The sequence below is a fragment of the Microcaecilia unicolor genome, chromosome 7, assembly GCF_901765095.1.
Source record: "Microcaecilia unicolor chromosome 7, aMicUni1.1, whole genome shotgun sequence".
Classification (NCBI taxonomy): Eukaryota; Metazoa; Chordata; class Amphibia; order Gymnophiona; family Siphonopidae; genus Microcaecilia; species Microcaecilia unicolor.
Genome location: NC_044037.1, coordinates 228,650,799 through 228,665,329, shown reverse-complemented (window position 1 = coordinate 228,665,329; position 14,531 = coordinate 228,650,799). Strand labels below are relative to the sequence as shown.

The 14,531-nt window shown below is 44.8% G+C and overlaps 1 protein-coding gene across 1 annotated transcript in view; it reads left to right on the top strand.

Annotated features, from left to right (window-relative positions):
- The window catches only part of GAD1 (glutamate decarboxylase 1), a 121,114-nt gene extending 110,365 nt beyond the window's left edge, over positions 1–10,749 (top strand). The window contains exon 16 of the mRNA XM_030210852.1: positions 10,478–10,749. Coding sequence (XP_030066712.1) covers positions 10,478–10,651 — 174 coding nt within the window. The 3' untranslated portion in view covers positions 10,652–10,749. The remainder of the gene's footprint in view (positions 1–10,477) is intronic.
- Positions 10,750–14,531: the final 3,782 nt, after the last annotated feature.

Genomic DNA, 14,531 nt, shown 5'->3' with positions numbered 1-14,531 from the left:
CAGCGACCCTCCCCTCCCCCCTCGGCGCATCACCCAAGCCCATACCCCCCCTCGGGCACATCAACCCCCTCCCCACTCGCAGCCGCCAATACTAACGCTGTCTGGCCGCTGCTGCATCTCCTGTTAAGCAGCAGCGGCCGGTACAAAAAGAAAAAAGCCAAAAAAAGATTTTAAACCTGTAACACGGCTCCGTAGACAGCCGTCTGGCATTGGCTGTCATCTCTGCAGCCGCTCCTCCTCTCCCCTCTGACGTCGCTGCGCTCCTCCGGGTTCTTCCTGCAGGGGCAGTGACGTGGAGGGGAGAGGAGGAGCGGCTGCAGTGATGACAGCCAATGCCAGATGGCTGTCTACGGAGCCGCATTTCAGGTTAAAAATCTTTTTTTGGCTTTTTTCTTTTTGTACCGGCCGCTGCTGCTTAATAGGAGACGCAGCAGCGGCCAGACAGCATTAGTATTGGCGGCTGCGGGTGGCGAGGGAGTTGATGTGCCCGAGAGGGGGGGTAGGGGCTTTGGTGATGCACCGGGGGGAGGGTCTTGGGTGATGCATTGAGGGGGGGTAGTGGCTTGGGTGCTGCACCGGGGCAGAGGGGCTTGAGTGTTGTGCCGAGGGGGGGGCACTGACAGCTGTTTCCCAGGCAGGAGGAGGAGTAGGGAAACACACTCTGCGTGTTTCCCTACTCCTCCCCTTGCCTTGGAATCAGCTGTCAGTGACATCACTGACGTCAGTGCATTCTAAACTGCCTAGCAGACCACCTCTGAGGGAGCCATGGTACCAGGCACATTAGAACGTTGTAGGTGAGAATTATTATATAGGATTAGGATTTATTTACCACATTTTTGAAGAAATTCACTCAAGGCTGTATACAGTGAGAATAACCTAGATACATGCAATACATGATTTAAAAAAAAAAAAATCAAAATAACAGTACACACGTAAACATAATGTGCTACTTCCAATATCAGTATACAATGGAGAGGGTCTAAGTACACAGCACAAGCAGTCCAGAAAAAAGCACAAAGGGCTGTCAAGAACTGAATAAGTGTGCTTTATTGGTGTCAACACAACACACATTAAAACAACTTAATAGGCAGCATAGGGTTAAGACAGGTAAGATAGCTAATAGGGGCTCAATAAGTGTGACTAAATTAAGGAGAATCTGCACTTGGACTCATAAAAGACCTATCCGTTTTGTAAGGCCTACCCTACTGATTCCGCTTAGCTGCCTCAACTCTGCACTGATTTAAAAGACAATGTTATTTCTTATTTCTTTGTCATTTATTGTTCCCATTTACCCCTACCTTCCCTTACCCTGTTTCTAATTGTATTTGTTTATATCGACCATACTGGTGCTCCCCACTGTGGTGTCTTGTAAGCCACATTGAGCCTGCTAATGTGTGGGAAAATGGGAGATACAAATGCTGCAAATAAATAACTAAATAAATAAAAGGTGTATGCTTCGTAAGCAAGTCCTGCTGCAGTAAGTGGAGTCAATGTTCGTCCTTGTGGGGTCAATTCTCTAACTGGATGCCTCCAGTTAGGCATGCCAGTGCCACTTGCTGAGCGCCAATTCTATAATGGCATTTGTGCATCAAGATGCAGTTAGTATCAATGCACCTACATCTATGTCGGGTCTGTTGCTGGAGTAAATGTGTGAGTAATAGCGCCATTTCCGTGCCCAAATGCAATGAGTTGGGCACCAGCATTTACACCAGGTTTCAGCTGGCATAAATACCGGCACCCAACTTTAGGTACGGGAATTGTCTCTAAGTGCTATTCTATAAAAGGTGCTCAACCCAGAGCATCTTTTATAGAATAGCACTTAGTCTCCCCAAAGTGCGTGTACTAAGCGCAAATTCAATAATGGTAATTATACACATAATTGCAGGTAGCGTAAGTCCACTTTTGGAGTGGAGGAGTGGCCTAGTGGTTACAGCATTAGTCTTGCAATCCAGAGGTGGCCAGTTCAAATCCCACTGCTGCTCCTTGTGATCTTGGGCAAGTCACTTAACCCTCCATTGCCTCAGGTACAAACTTAGATTGTGAGCCCTCCTGGGACAGAGAAATATCCAGTGCACCTGAATGTAACTCACCTTGAACTACTACTGAAAAAGGTATGAGCAAAATGGACAAAAAAAAGTCCATAGTTACATGCCTAACTTTAGGCAGGAACACTTACACTAGCTCAATGGCTGGTGTCAAGATTTTTCAAACTTATACTGTGGCATCTTTTGGTGTCAAGGCATTCTGACCGCTGTATTTTGCTGCTTTTGTTCCTTAAGAGACCTATGTGGTCTACATATATGATATTTAATCAGGACCATTCTCTACCTGCACCACTTCATTATTTCACCAATCAGTGTACCTTCGACCCCTGAGGCAGGCGACATTTACCGCAATACTGCAAAACACAGCCCCATGTCAGCTCTCTATTGGTGTTTATTAAAGTATTTTGTGCAGCGGACTTTGATCCTGGGGAACTGGATTCGATTCCCACTGCAGCTCCTTCTGACTCTGGGCAAGCCACTTAACCCTCCATTGCCCCAGGTACAAATAAATACCCGTATGTAATATGTAAACTGCTTTGAATGTAGTTGCAAAAACCACAGAAAGGCAATTTATAAAGTCCCATTCCCTTCCCCTTCCCTTGATATTTATCTACATTGGATCATTTGTTGAATACTCCCAGTGCTGCTACTCTTGTTGCATTCTCTACTTCTCCTGTTTTCTTTGGACTTCCGTAGAGGTGTTTTCCTGTTCGCTGCATGACCTGATGTAAAGGCTCCCACCTAACTGCATAACTGATAGTATTCTATAACCCTAGCACGTAAGTGCTAGGCATGCCCATGATTTGCCCATGCCCCTCCCATATCCACATCCCCCTAGCACATGTGCGCTAAAGGAATTATGCGCAAAGGTTATAGACTACTGACTAAGTGCAGTTACGCATGTAACTGCAAATTAGTGCCAATTAACTCCAATTATAGGCAAATATTGATTGTTAATGTCAATTAGCACCTATTTTAACAATTAAGTTACTCGTGTAACTGGCAGTATCCTATAACATGTGTATGCAATTTTGTATGCTAAGAGTGAAAATGGATGTGCAAGTTTATGTAATTTTGAGAATGGTGCTTAAATTTGAAATACTGTAACAAGACTTGTCTTCTCAGAGTACGGTGAGAAACAATGTAGTTGTCACAGATAATAGAGGCAGCTCCCGAAGTTTCCTTGGATTTGGGTTATCAACTTAAGTGTTGTGTCTAGCTGTACACAAGGTCCCTGACCTTTGATTTAAGGGGGAGCTCCTGGCTTCCAATAGAGATTTTGATGTTGGGTATCTGACCATTTGAGTTAGGAACCCACAAGACAGTGGCATAGCCAGAAGGCAATTTTTGGTTGGGCCAACAGGTTGGGTGGATGGGCACTAGAGAAACACCTTCCCACCTGATATGCCCTGCCCATGCCCCTACTCCTACCGCACACCTACCCCACTCCCAATAACTTCAATGGGAGTAGCAGTGCTGGCCTCAGTGGTTACAGGCCACATTGAGAGCTAGGGGAAATATAAGAGGGTGCACTCTTCATCCTCCACTGAGCCACGGTCCACCAACACACATAGGCTTCCCTTAAATATGCCCTAAATATTACAGTGGGACCCTAAAATATCAATACATCTATCAAGAAAACTGAAGAAGCCAAAGTACTATAGAATACTACATAGAAAATTGATTCTCACAGAATACTTTGGTCACATACAAAGAACACAAATACAGAATAAGTGACCACAAACCATAAACAAATTAAATCAAAATCCCAAGAGGCCAGACCTTGCATTTAGCACAGCACAGAGAAATACAAAGAGATGTATTTTCTCCTATACTGTGCAAAATCACATGCAAGAAAGAGACAGTGTTAGGGGAGGTACAACTAGGGCAACTGTGTTTGGCCCCCTAGCCAGAGAGAATCCCAGGCCAGCTGGAAGCTGAAGAAGGTGCAGCCTGTTAGTAAGCTTTTGTGTCCCCTCCCAAATTTCTGCCTTGGGCCCCAGCCATATCTAGCAGGATGTACATTTTTGAAATCTGACATATTCTAGTCACAAAATAGCAAAATAAAATTCTTTTTTCTACCTTTTGTTGTCTGCTCATTTTATTTTTCAAGTCATGTAGGTCCCAGGCTCTGGTTTCTACATCCTTCTGTCTTCTCTTAACTCACTCACTAAGGTCTCATGTCCATTTGATATTTCTACTCTCGCTCCATGTCCACTATCCATCTTCTTCCATCTCTGTACCTCTATCTTCTTCCATATTTAGTATCTCCCTTTTTCTGTGTCCCTATATTTCTCTATCCAGCTTCTCCCTTCTCTTCGTCCCCAGTGCCAATATATCTCTACCCTATCTGACCTTACCCCATCCAGCTTCTCTCCCTCTCACTCCTTCCCCTTTCCAGCATCTGGTTTGGTTGCTTGATTCCCTGCCTGCCCATGCACCCCGCCCTCCCTTCCTCCCTCACACTGTAGGTTTAGTATTTGTTCCCTTTTCCTTCATCTCCTTGGTCTAGTATCTCTATTTCCCTTCCCTCCCTCCTTGTGCTGTACCAGCAGCTCTCTCACTTCCCTCCAGCCCCCTCTTGCTCCCACATCCAGCAGTTCTCTCCCTTCCATCCAGATCCCCTCCTCCTCTTCCTCCTGCAGCACTGACCCTTCCTTCCAGGCTCCTCCTCCTCTTTCTCCCAGTCCAGCAGCTGTCTTCCTTCCCTCCAGCCCCCTCTTCCTCTGAAGTCCAGCAGCTGTCTTCCTTCCCTCCAGAGCCCTTCCTCCTCTTCCTACAGCAGTTCTCTCCCTTCCTTCCAGTCTCTTCCTCATCCTCTTTCTCCCAGTCCAGAAACTGTCTTCCTTCCCTCCAGCCCCCTCTTCCTCTGAAATCCAGCAGCTGTCTTCCTTCCCTCCAGCCCCCTCTTCCTCTGAAGTCCAGCAGCTTTCTCCCTTCTATCCAGATCCCATCCTCCTCGTCCTCCAGCAGTTCTCTCCTTTCCATCCAGTCTCTTCCTCCTCTATCTCCCAGTCCAGCAGCTGTCTTCCTTCCCCCCAGCCCCCTCTTCCTCTGAAGTCCAGCAGCTGTCTTCCTTCCCTCCAGCCCCCTCTTCCTTTGAAGTCCAGCAGCTCTCTCCCTTCCATCCAGATCCCCTCCTCCTCTTCCTTCAGCAGTTCTCTCCCTTCCATCCATTCTCTTCCTCCTCTTTCTCCCAGTCCAGCAGCTGTCTTCATTCCCTCCAGCCCCCTCTTCCTCTGAAGTCCATCAGATCTCTTCCTTCCACCCAGTCCCCTCCTCCTCTTCCTCCCATGTCCAGCAGCTCTCTCCCTTCCCTCCAGTCCCTTCTTTCTCCTCCTCCCTTGTCCAGCAGCTCTCTCCCTTCTCTCCAGCTCCTTTCCCTCCCCTGGCCAGAAGCTTCCATCCAGATCCCCTCCTCCTTTTCCTCCCACCTCCAGCAACTCTCTCCCTTCCATTCAGTCCCCTCCTCCTCTTCCTCCCACATCCAGCAGCTCTCTCCCTTCCCTCCAATCCCCTTCCTCCCACAAGTCCGGCAGCACTTCCCCCCCCCCCCCTAAGTCCAGCACTTCTGCCTTCCTCCAATTCATCCTGCCCCAATCCAAAACCCTCGCTGCCTTTTCTCCCGCGGCTCTGGATCCGGCCGGCCGGGAGCGTTGCCTGCCTCAAATTCTGCTCCTCACCACCGCTGCCTCGGTCCCTGCAGCATTCTTTTTTGGCTCATCGCCAGCAGCACTGCAATTTGCACAGGCAGCTCCGCTCCCCTTTGCTGTGTCCATCCAGCCCTCTCTGATGCATTCCTGTTTACGTAGGGCCAGATGGACGCGGCAGAGGGGAGCGGAGCTGCCTGTGTGAATCGCAGCACTGCCAGCGACGGGCCAAAAAAAGAATGTTGCAGGGACCAAGGCAGCGGCGGGGAGGAGCAGAATTTGAGGCAGGCAACGCTCCCGGACGGCCAGACCTGGAGCCGCGGAAGAAAAGGCAGTGAGGGATGTTGGGTTGGGGCTAGTTAGGGCCGGCCTCCAGCAAAAGTGGCTGGGCCTGGGCCCATCCATGCCTGCCCGTGGCTACGCCCCTGCCACAAGAGCTCTGGTTTTAGTTGGGTTCAGAGAAAGTTTCTTGGTTTTAGCCCATTCTTGAATTGCTGTAGAACAGGCAGTCAGTTTATTAAGGGTTGTAGGTAGGTCTTGTTCAACAGGTAGGAGTAACTGCACAACATCCGCATAGATGTAAAACTGAATAGCCATTGACTGAATCAGCTTGGCTAACAGTTGAGGTAGATATTAAACAAAATAGGCAACAATATTGATCCTAGTGGTACCCCGCACCTACAGTGTGGATAAGGTGCTACTGATCAGTATGGACTGTTGCCTATCTGATAGATATAATCTGAATCAGGCAAGTTCTCTGCCACTGATACCTGTTTCTACTTGTCCTGCAAGCATGATATTCTGGTCCACAGTACTAAAACCAAGGCAAATCCCCTGTCACGGTTTCTATGAAGTTAATCTAGTAGAAATTCAAGGACTGTGTCCATTTCATAACTTGTTTTATTTATTTATTTATTTATTTATTTATTAGGATTTATTTACAGCTTTTTTGAAGGAATTCACTCAAGGCGGTGTTTTAGCAAGTTTCTCTCTCCTAGCCAGTCGTTGAGCTGAATGTAGATTGTTTGTCCTATAAGTTTTCCTAGAAATGTTAGATACTAATAACTTTCTCCATACCTCATTTGACCTCTTTCTGCACCCCTTTGGGGGTGTGGGCACCACTGATTAAGAACCACTGCTGGAGGAGATCCATGTTGTTCTGTGGGGAGATCTCAGAGTAGGTGCTATAATCATTCCACTCCACAATTCTATTAGGACTCTTGGAGGGGCATAATCGAAAGGGACGCCCAAGTTTTGTTGAGGACAACCTTGCAAAACGTCCCAGCGAAGGGGCGGGGAAACCCGTATTATCAAAACAAGATGGACGCCCATCTTTCGTTTCGATAATACGGTCGGGGAAGCCCAAATCTTGAAATTTAGGTCGTCCTTAGACATGGTCGTCCCTAGACTTGGTTGTTTCTGATTTTCGGCGATAATGGAAACCAAGGACGCCCATCTCAGAAATGACCAAATGCAAGCCCTTTGGTCATGGGAGGAGCCAGCATTTGTAGTGCACTGGTCCCCCTGATATGCCAGGACACCAACCGGGCACCTTAGGGGACACTGCAGTGGACTTCGGAAAATTCTCCCAGGTACATAGCTCCCTTACCTTGTGTGCTGAGCCCCCAACCCCCCCCCCCAAACCCACTACCCACAACTGTACACCACTACCATATCCCTTACGGGTGAAGGGGGCACCTAGATGTGGGTACAGTGGGTTTGTGGTGGGTTTTTGAGGGCTCACATTTACCACCGCAAGTGTAACAGGTAGGGGGGGGGATGGGCCTGGGTCCGCCTGCCTGAAGTGCACTGCACCCACTAAAATTGATCCAGGGACCTGCATACTGCTGCGATGGACATGAGTATGATATTTGAGGCTGGCATAGAGGCTGGCACAAAATATTTTGAAAAATATTTTTTGAGGGCGAGAGGGGGTTAGTGACCACTGGGGAGGTCATCCCCTATTCCCTCCGGTAGTCATCTGGTCAGTTTGACCACCTTTTTGTGCCTTGGTCGTAAGAAAAATAGGACCAGGTAAAGTCGTCCAAGTGCTCGTCAGGGACGCCCTTTTTTTCCATTATGGGTCGAGGACGCCCATGTGTTAGGCAAGCCCAAGTCCCGCCTTTGCTACGCCTCCGACATGCCTCCATGAACTACTACTACTACTACTATTTAGCATTTCTATAGCGCTACAAAGCGTACGCAGCGCTGCACAAACATAGAAGAAAGACAGTCCCTGCTCAAAGAGCTTACAATCTAATAGACAAAAAATAAATAAAGTAAGCAAATCAAATCAATTAATGTGAACGGGAAGGAAGAGAGGAGGGTAGGTGGAGGCGAGTGGTTACAAGTGGTTATGAGTCAAAAGCAATGTTAAAGAGGTGAACTTTGGTCGTCCCTGCGACGGAAAGCAGTTGGGGACGCCCAAAATTGGCTTTCGATTATACCGATCTGGGCAACCCTGTGAGAAGGACGCCCATCTTCTGATTTGTGTCGAAAGATGGGCGCCCTTCTCTTTCGAAAATGAGCCTGTTGGTGTTCATCTTTGATTGGTTGTTTATATATTGATTTTTATTGTTCCTTGAGGCCTGATTTGTATTGGGTTCCAATCCAAATGTGCCTTTGTGTCAGAGTTGTCTCCTGGAGAGCACACAATGAGGAATCCCCCTTCCCCACCACCTGTGGTTTTCTTGGCATCATACAGGGAGTGGTATGCCATTGCCGCCTTCTGAGGCATGGAGGTTAAGTGACTTGCTCAAGGCTACAAGGAACCACCATGGGATTTGAACTTGGACCTTCTGGTTCCCAACATGCTGTTTTAACATTAGGCTACTCCTGTACTCCTTTGTTGGGCTAGCAGATTATAAATGTATTTTTTAAGATAAATAAACATTAAGGTTCAAATGTGTTTCATAAAATTATTGTGAAAGCAATTTTGTGGGTAAAATGCTGTTTTACCAGTTCCAGCCAATGCAGCGGGCCGAAGGCCTGATCTGGAAGTTGACTTAGGTACCATCTGCATGGCAGTCCCAAATTGGTGCCTACTTCCCTTTAAAGAAGAGGCTCTAAATAAGTGTCCTCTAGCTGCCTAGATTTAGATACCCCATTACAGAATTGTCCTCAGTGCAAGCAGATAATTTATTGATTTGCCCTCTCCATCTCAGCATACAAATGTATAGATAATATTTAGCTGTTTAGAAATTTAAAAGGAATCATCCAAAAGGACGTGAGTGCAATTGAGGCACGCTGGGCACACGATTTGCAGAGACCCCAATTCCACCTAGACTATAAAAAGTTGGTGGCCCGTGTCCCGGCCATATCGATCAATGCAGCTCTCAGAGAATGCCATTATAGAATTTTGTATAGAGCATATATGTCCAAGGCCCAAGTATTCAAGATGGGGGGGGATGCCAGACCCCCTATGCTCTAAGTGCCAACAGACAGAGGGGACATTCTTTCATTACCTCTGGGGCTGTCCCCTAGTGCAGAACTATTGGAGGCAGATCTTTAAGTATCTGGAGGGACTATTGCAAGCTAGGATTCCCATGTCCCCTTCAGGGATATTATTAGACAAATTTGAATTATTTGGCTATCAACGAAGGGGTGCCCGGCTTTTTATATGTAAAGCCTGTATCCTAGGTAAAAAGTTGATCTTGAATAGGTGGCTTAGCGTTGATCCTCCAGATTTTTGGTATTGGAGAAATCAACTCCATGATCTTTTGCTGCATGAGCGTCGGGCGATGGGACCCTCCCCAAAGGCAAGAGAGAGATTTATGAGAATCTGGCGGGGGCATATACAATCATTGTCGGCTAGGGCACGAAGTTTAGTATTAAATGGTATGTAAGGAAAGAAAGAAGGAAGGAGAAGAGCAGGTAGTGTTTTGTTTTGTTTTTTTTCTTTCTCTTGGGGGGGGCGGAAGGTGGGATCGGTAAGGGAGAAGGGGGCAGGGAGAGAAGTCTGGTATGTTCGGGTAGGGTGTGGTAGAGGGTAGTAGGGGCTGTTTAATTTTTGTGTGGGGCGGGCATGTTTTGATGGGACAAGTGGAATGTTCGCATTATAAAGATACTGATTCTGTGCAGTTCACAGCAATTCATGCAAAGTATTGTCTACTTCTCGGAGGTGGCCAAAGCCAGGTTTTGATGACAATGATCTACAGAAAGGAGAAGGGGAAAGTCTCCTCAAATGTATAGGTCTCAGAACACTGGTTTATTTCTGTCTAGTGGCATGTATTGCTTATGCTTAATGAGGTGTAGAGTTCATGAAAGTTTCTTTGCATTCGCAGTAGTTATTGGGGGAGGGGGGGCAGAGCGGGGATTATGATAAGGCAAGCACAAAATGTATGAGCAGCGTATTCGGGAGATATCAATGTTATAGTGGATATTCATGTGGCAAAACAGTGCTGGCTATGGGGATCTGGTTGTAAGGGGGGGGGGGAATGATAAATTCATTGATGATAAAAGATATGGATGCGTATACCCAAATGCGTTGTATTTTTCCAAGGTTACGTTATTGGTTTTGTTAATAATGTTGAATCATCAATAAAAATTGTTTAAACCTTAAAAGGAATCATCCATATATTTTTGGAAAATTCACCGATATGGCAATTATGTATTTGCTGCACACCAGTGAATGTATAAGTGCTTTTCCATATTGGCCCGATAGATACCAGCATTCAACAAACCTTAGTAAAGCAAAACAAAATATTTGATAGAAGAGGAATAATACTAGTACAGTAAATTTTAACAACTTTCTGAGATTTTTCACTTTATTTAATTCAAAAGGTGGCACCAAAAATCAAAGCGTTGATGATGGAATCGGGTACAACCATGGTTGGATATCAGCCTCATGGAGACAAGGTCAACTTCTTCCGAATGGTCATCTCCAATCCTGCTGCTACCAAGTCTGATATTGATTTCCTCGTTGATGAAATAGAAAGACTGGGACTGGATTTGTAGTGAACTTGGCAGGCTCTTTATTTCTTTAATGCACTGTTTTCCAGCACTGGCTATTTTTCCCAGTTCTGCAGAACAAGTCTCAAGGGAACTCCCTTTATAAATATTCCATTCTTCTAAGGCACTGTAAAAACAAGAAAAGATTCCGAAGAATACACCTGGGCCACTTTATTAAAGAGTACATCTGAATCTTAAATAAGCCTGTTTAGTATAGTTGACAGGAAATGTATGTAATAAAATACCAAGGGCCCAATATTCAAAGGACTTATGCTCCTAACTCTGCTCCTAACTCATAAATTAGTCTCTTTGAAAATGTATTAAGGCTGAGGGCTTCTTTTACAAAGCCATGCTAGTGATTCCCACGCACCAAATGAGAGGAAACCCATAGGAATTGAATGGGCTTCCTCCTCTCATTTGCTTCACCGAGAATTGCTAGCTCGATTTTATAAAGAGGCCCTGAGTGCTTAAATTAATATTCCAAATTTCACTGAACCCCTAAATTTAGGAGTCTAAAAAGGGAGTGGCGACAGGGGTGGATTTAAGGCGGGGGGGTGGGGGGGTCAGGAGCTTAGCACTGATTTTCAGCACTAGGCTCAGTCCTAGAGCTGTATGTGTACCTTTTAAACTTCTAAATTAAGATGAGTTTTCAGCTAAAAACTTAGGGGTCCTTTTACTAAGGTGCGCTAACAGATTTAGCACGCACTAAATGATGACACCCGTAGGAATATAATGGGTGTCTTATCATTCAGCGCATGTAATCATTAGCATGCGCTAAGGCGACCTTTTACTAAGTTGTGGTAAAAGGGGGCCTGTGCTAGCATCAGCAAGTGTTTCTGACGCACGCTGAGGCTCCCTTTTACTGCAGTGGGTAAAAGGCTGTCTTTTATTGAGGCAAAGAAATGGCCATGTGGTTAGTGAAACACTTACCGCGCAGCCATTTTGTGGGGAGCCTTTACTGCCGCCGGTTTAGTTCTGGTGCTACAAAAATAGACCATATTTTTGTAACGCCAGAAATGGTGCATGCTAGGTGTGAGAACTACCGATGAGCTCCTGCGGTAGTTCCAAATTGGCATACGGTAAGCCTGCAGTGGGCTTACTGCTGCTTCGTAAAAGGGCCCCTAAATCTGTTAGTGTGCCTTAGTAAAAGGACCCCTTAGGCTCCTAAGACTGGCTGAAATTAGGGCACCGAGGGGCCCTTTTATGGCGTGCCTAAAAGTGGCCGGCACTGGTGTAGGCGTGTGCTTTGGACGCATGCAGTTCATTTTTTGAGCGCGTCTGGAAAAAAGGCGCTTTTGTGTGGCCGAAAACGGACGTGCGACAAAATTGAAAACCAACACATGTCCACTTTCAACCTTACTGCCACCCATTGACTTAGCGGTAAGATCTCACCTGCTAAGCGGGCGGTAAGCAGCCAGAGTGCTTAAACTGCTGATTACCGCTACTTAAGTCCCACGTGGTAGAAAATATTTTCTACCTCGTGTCAAAAATGGAATTACCACCCGGGGAACATGGTAGCCAGGCGGTAGTTCCAATCTGGCGCATGTTGGACGCGCATAAGTGTCTATTCACCTTAGTAAAAGGGCCCCTAATTTAAGAGCCTAACTTAGGAGCATACATTTAGGAGCTCAGCTTTTTTTTTTTTGTCTATCAGGCCCTAAGATCCTAGTATTTTATATATATACATAAATAATTTTGGTTGTTACAGCATGTTTCCTTCTGTAGGAGAATGCAATTTTCTTACAGCAGTACAAGACCTGAGCGGCATGCTGTAGTGGGATCAAAAATGATAGATTCATAGGACCTAATAAAGAAAAGCTCCCGTTTAATGGTATTAACCCTCATTGTTAGTGCTTTTCTCATAAACCTAATGAAGACTGAAAAGCATTACCCAGGGGTTATTCATTTATTCCCTTAGCGTCATATCAGGACATAATAGTAGCGCTGTAATTGTAACAGGTGTATTATTGCTGTATTTTTAGAGATTGATTTGTGTAGATTGTGTATATTATTGTTAAATGACTTTGTGAAAAGGAAATAAATGTAATAGTTTTACAGTAAGATAACTGTTAAATTGTAGGTATATGAAATATTTGTTTATAAGCAGAGATTTACCATGTTAAAGAGGTGTCTTGTATTTTCTTCCATTTGTAATGTATTCTATTTATATATTATTGAAGTAAGTTCTAAATAATGTTTAAGGTATTTTAGTGTATTTGTGAGCCAAAGAACAGCCAAAATTAGTGAAACTTGCATTACTATTAGAGTGCCCGCAAAATAATTAAGAATGATATTCTACATAAGAGTATTCTAATATTGTACAGTGTGTAGAGTACAGACTGGAGTACAATGAAATATCGATACTTTGCAAGCATCTGCACTTTTACTAGTGGCTAACTGTGTGCCCAGTGTCATCAGTGCTCTTCTTGTGAACGCTGGATACGAACAGGGGATTCTTCTAATATTTTAAAGCAGTCCAGAGAAGTTCTGTGGCACATTCTAGATTGTTTTATGGTAAGATTCACTCACCTCTCCCAAAATGTACTGTAGCTGGGTTCACTACAGCTGCTGGTTGCAAAAGGAGATTTCACCATGGGCTAAATTCAAACTTTTTTGCTATTCTGCTAAGTGCCAGGGGTGTGTTCTCTAGAAAAGCCTAAACATGTTGAGGTTAACATTTGAAAGCATCCACTGCATAATTGTTTTATGTTAAATCCGCTTCATGATGCATCTCTGATTGGAGACCTTAATTTGCTTAATTATACTTAATTTCTCCTCCAGAAACACAATTAAAAATAGCAGTGGCATGCTACCCCGGATTTTCATAGTCACATAGCAAAATAATTAATTGGTATTATGAAAAGAGGAGCGCAAGGAGAATCAGTTGTTCAATAAGTTGTTCAGCAGAAAAAAAAAGAATAGATTGAAACTGGGCAAATTTAGCAGATGGCTCCAGAGAATTTTGTTATGCCCTCCCAGAGAAGGACTGTACATTGTACTCTGGCACTTGTAATAGTTTTAATTTTCTGAAATTGAGCATGAGAAAGTATTGAAATAAAAGGTTTTTATGCTGGACCTTCTCCATCCATTTCGAATGACCTAGTCATCATCTGATCATAAAACCATTCAATTGCTGATTTTAAAATCAACCATCCCAGCTTCAGCTTGTAAAGTCTTTTACTCTTCAGAGGAAGAGATGGTTATTGGGGAAAATGAGACAGGCAGACACAAACTGCAAGAAGTTAGTCAGGAACTGTGTAAGTAATCAAGAAAGTTATGAACACAATCTATTCAGGGCAAAACAATGTAATCAATAGTGAGAGACTGAAGAACTGATGCAACGAAAGTCACAGTATTATGTGACTAAAAGATTATTTAAATGATAAAACATGATATGCAATGTAGTTTTAATTTTTCAATAAAAGTTTATTCAAAAGCACTCTATATATTGTGTCTCTCTTTATTATTTTGAATATATACTACTCTTGAAACTTAAAATGAATATTCCATCCAAGGGGCCCTTTTACTAAACCGCGTAAATGTCTACGTGCGCCCGATGCACGTCAAAATGGAGTTACCGCCCGGCTACTGCGTGGCTCTTGCAGTAATTCCATTTTTGCCATGTGTCTAATATGCACGTCTGGAAAATAATTGGATGCATGTATCGGACGCACGCCAAGTGGCATTTGACACACATAGGTCATTACCACCTGGTTACCGCGGGAGTCTATTGCTCGGTCAATGGCTGCTGGTAAGGTCTCAGACCCAAAATGGACACGTGCTAATTTTGATTTTGCCACACGCCCATTTTCAGCAAACATTTTAAAAAGGCATTTTTTGCTGGCGCGCTTAAAAATGGATCTGCACACGCCCAAAACATGCACCT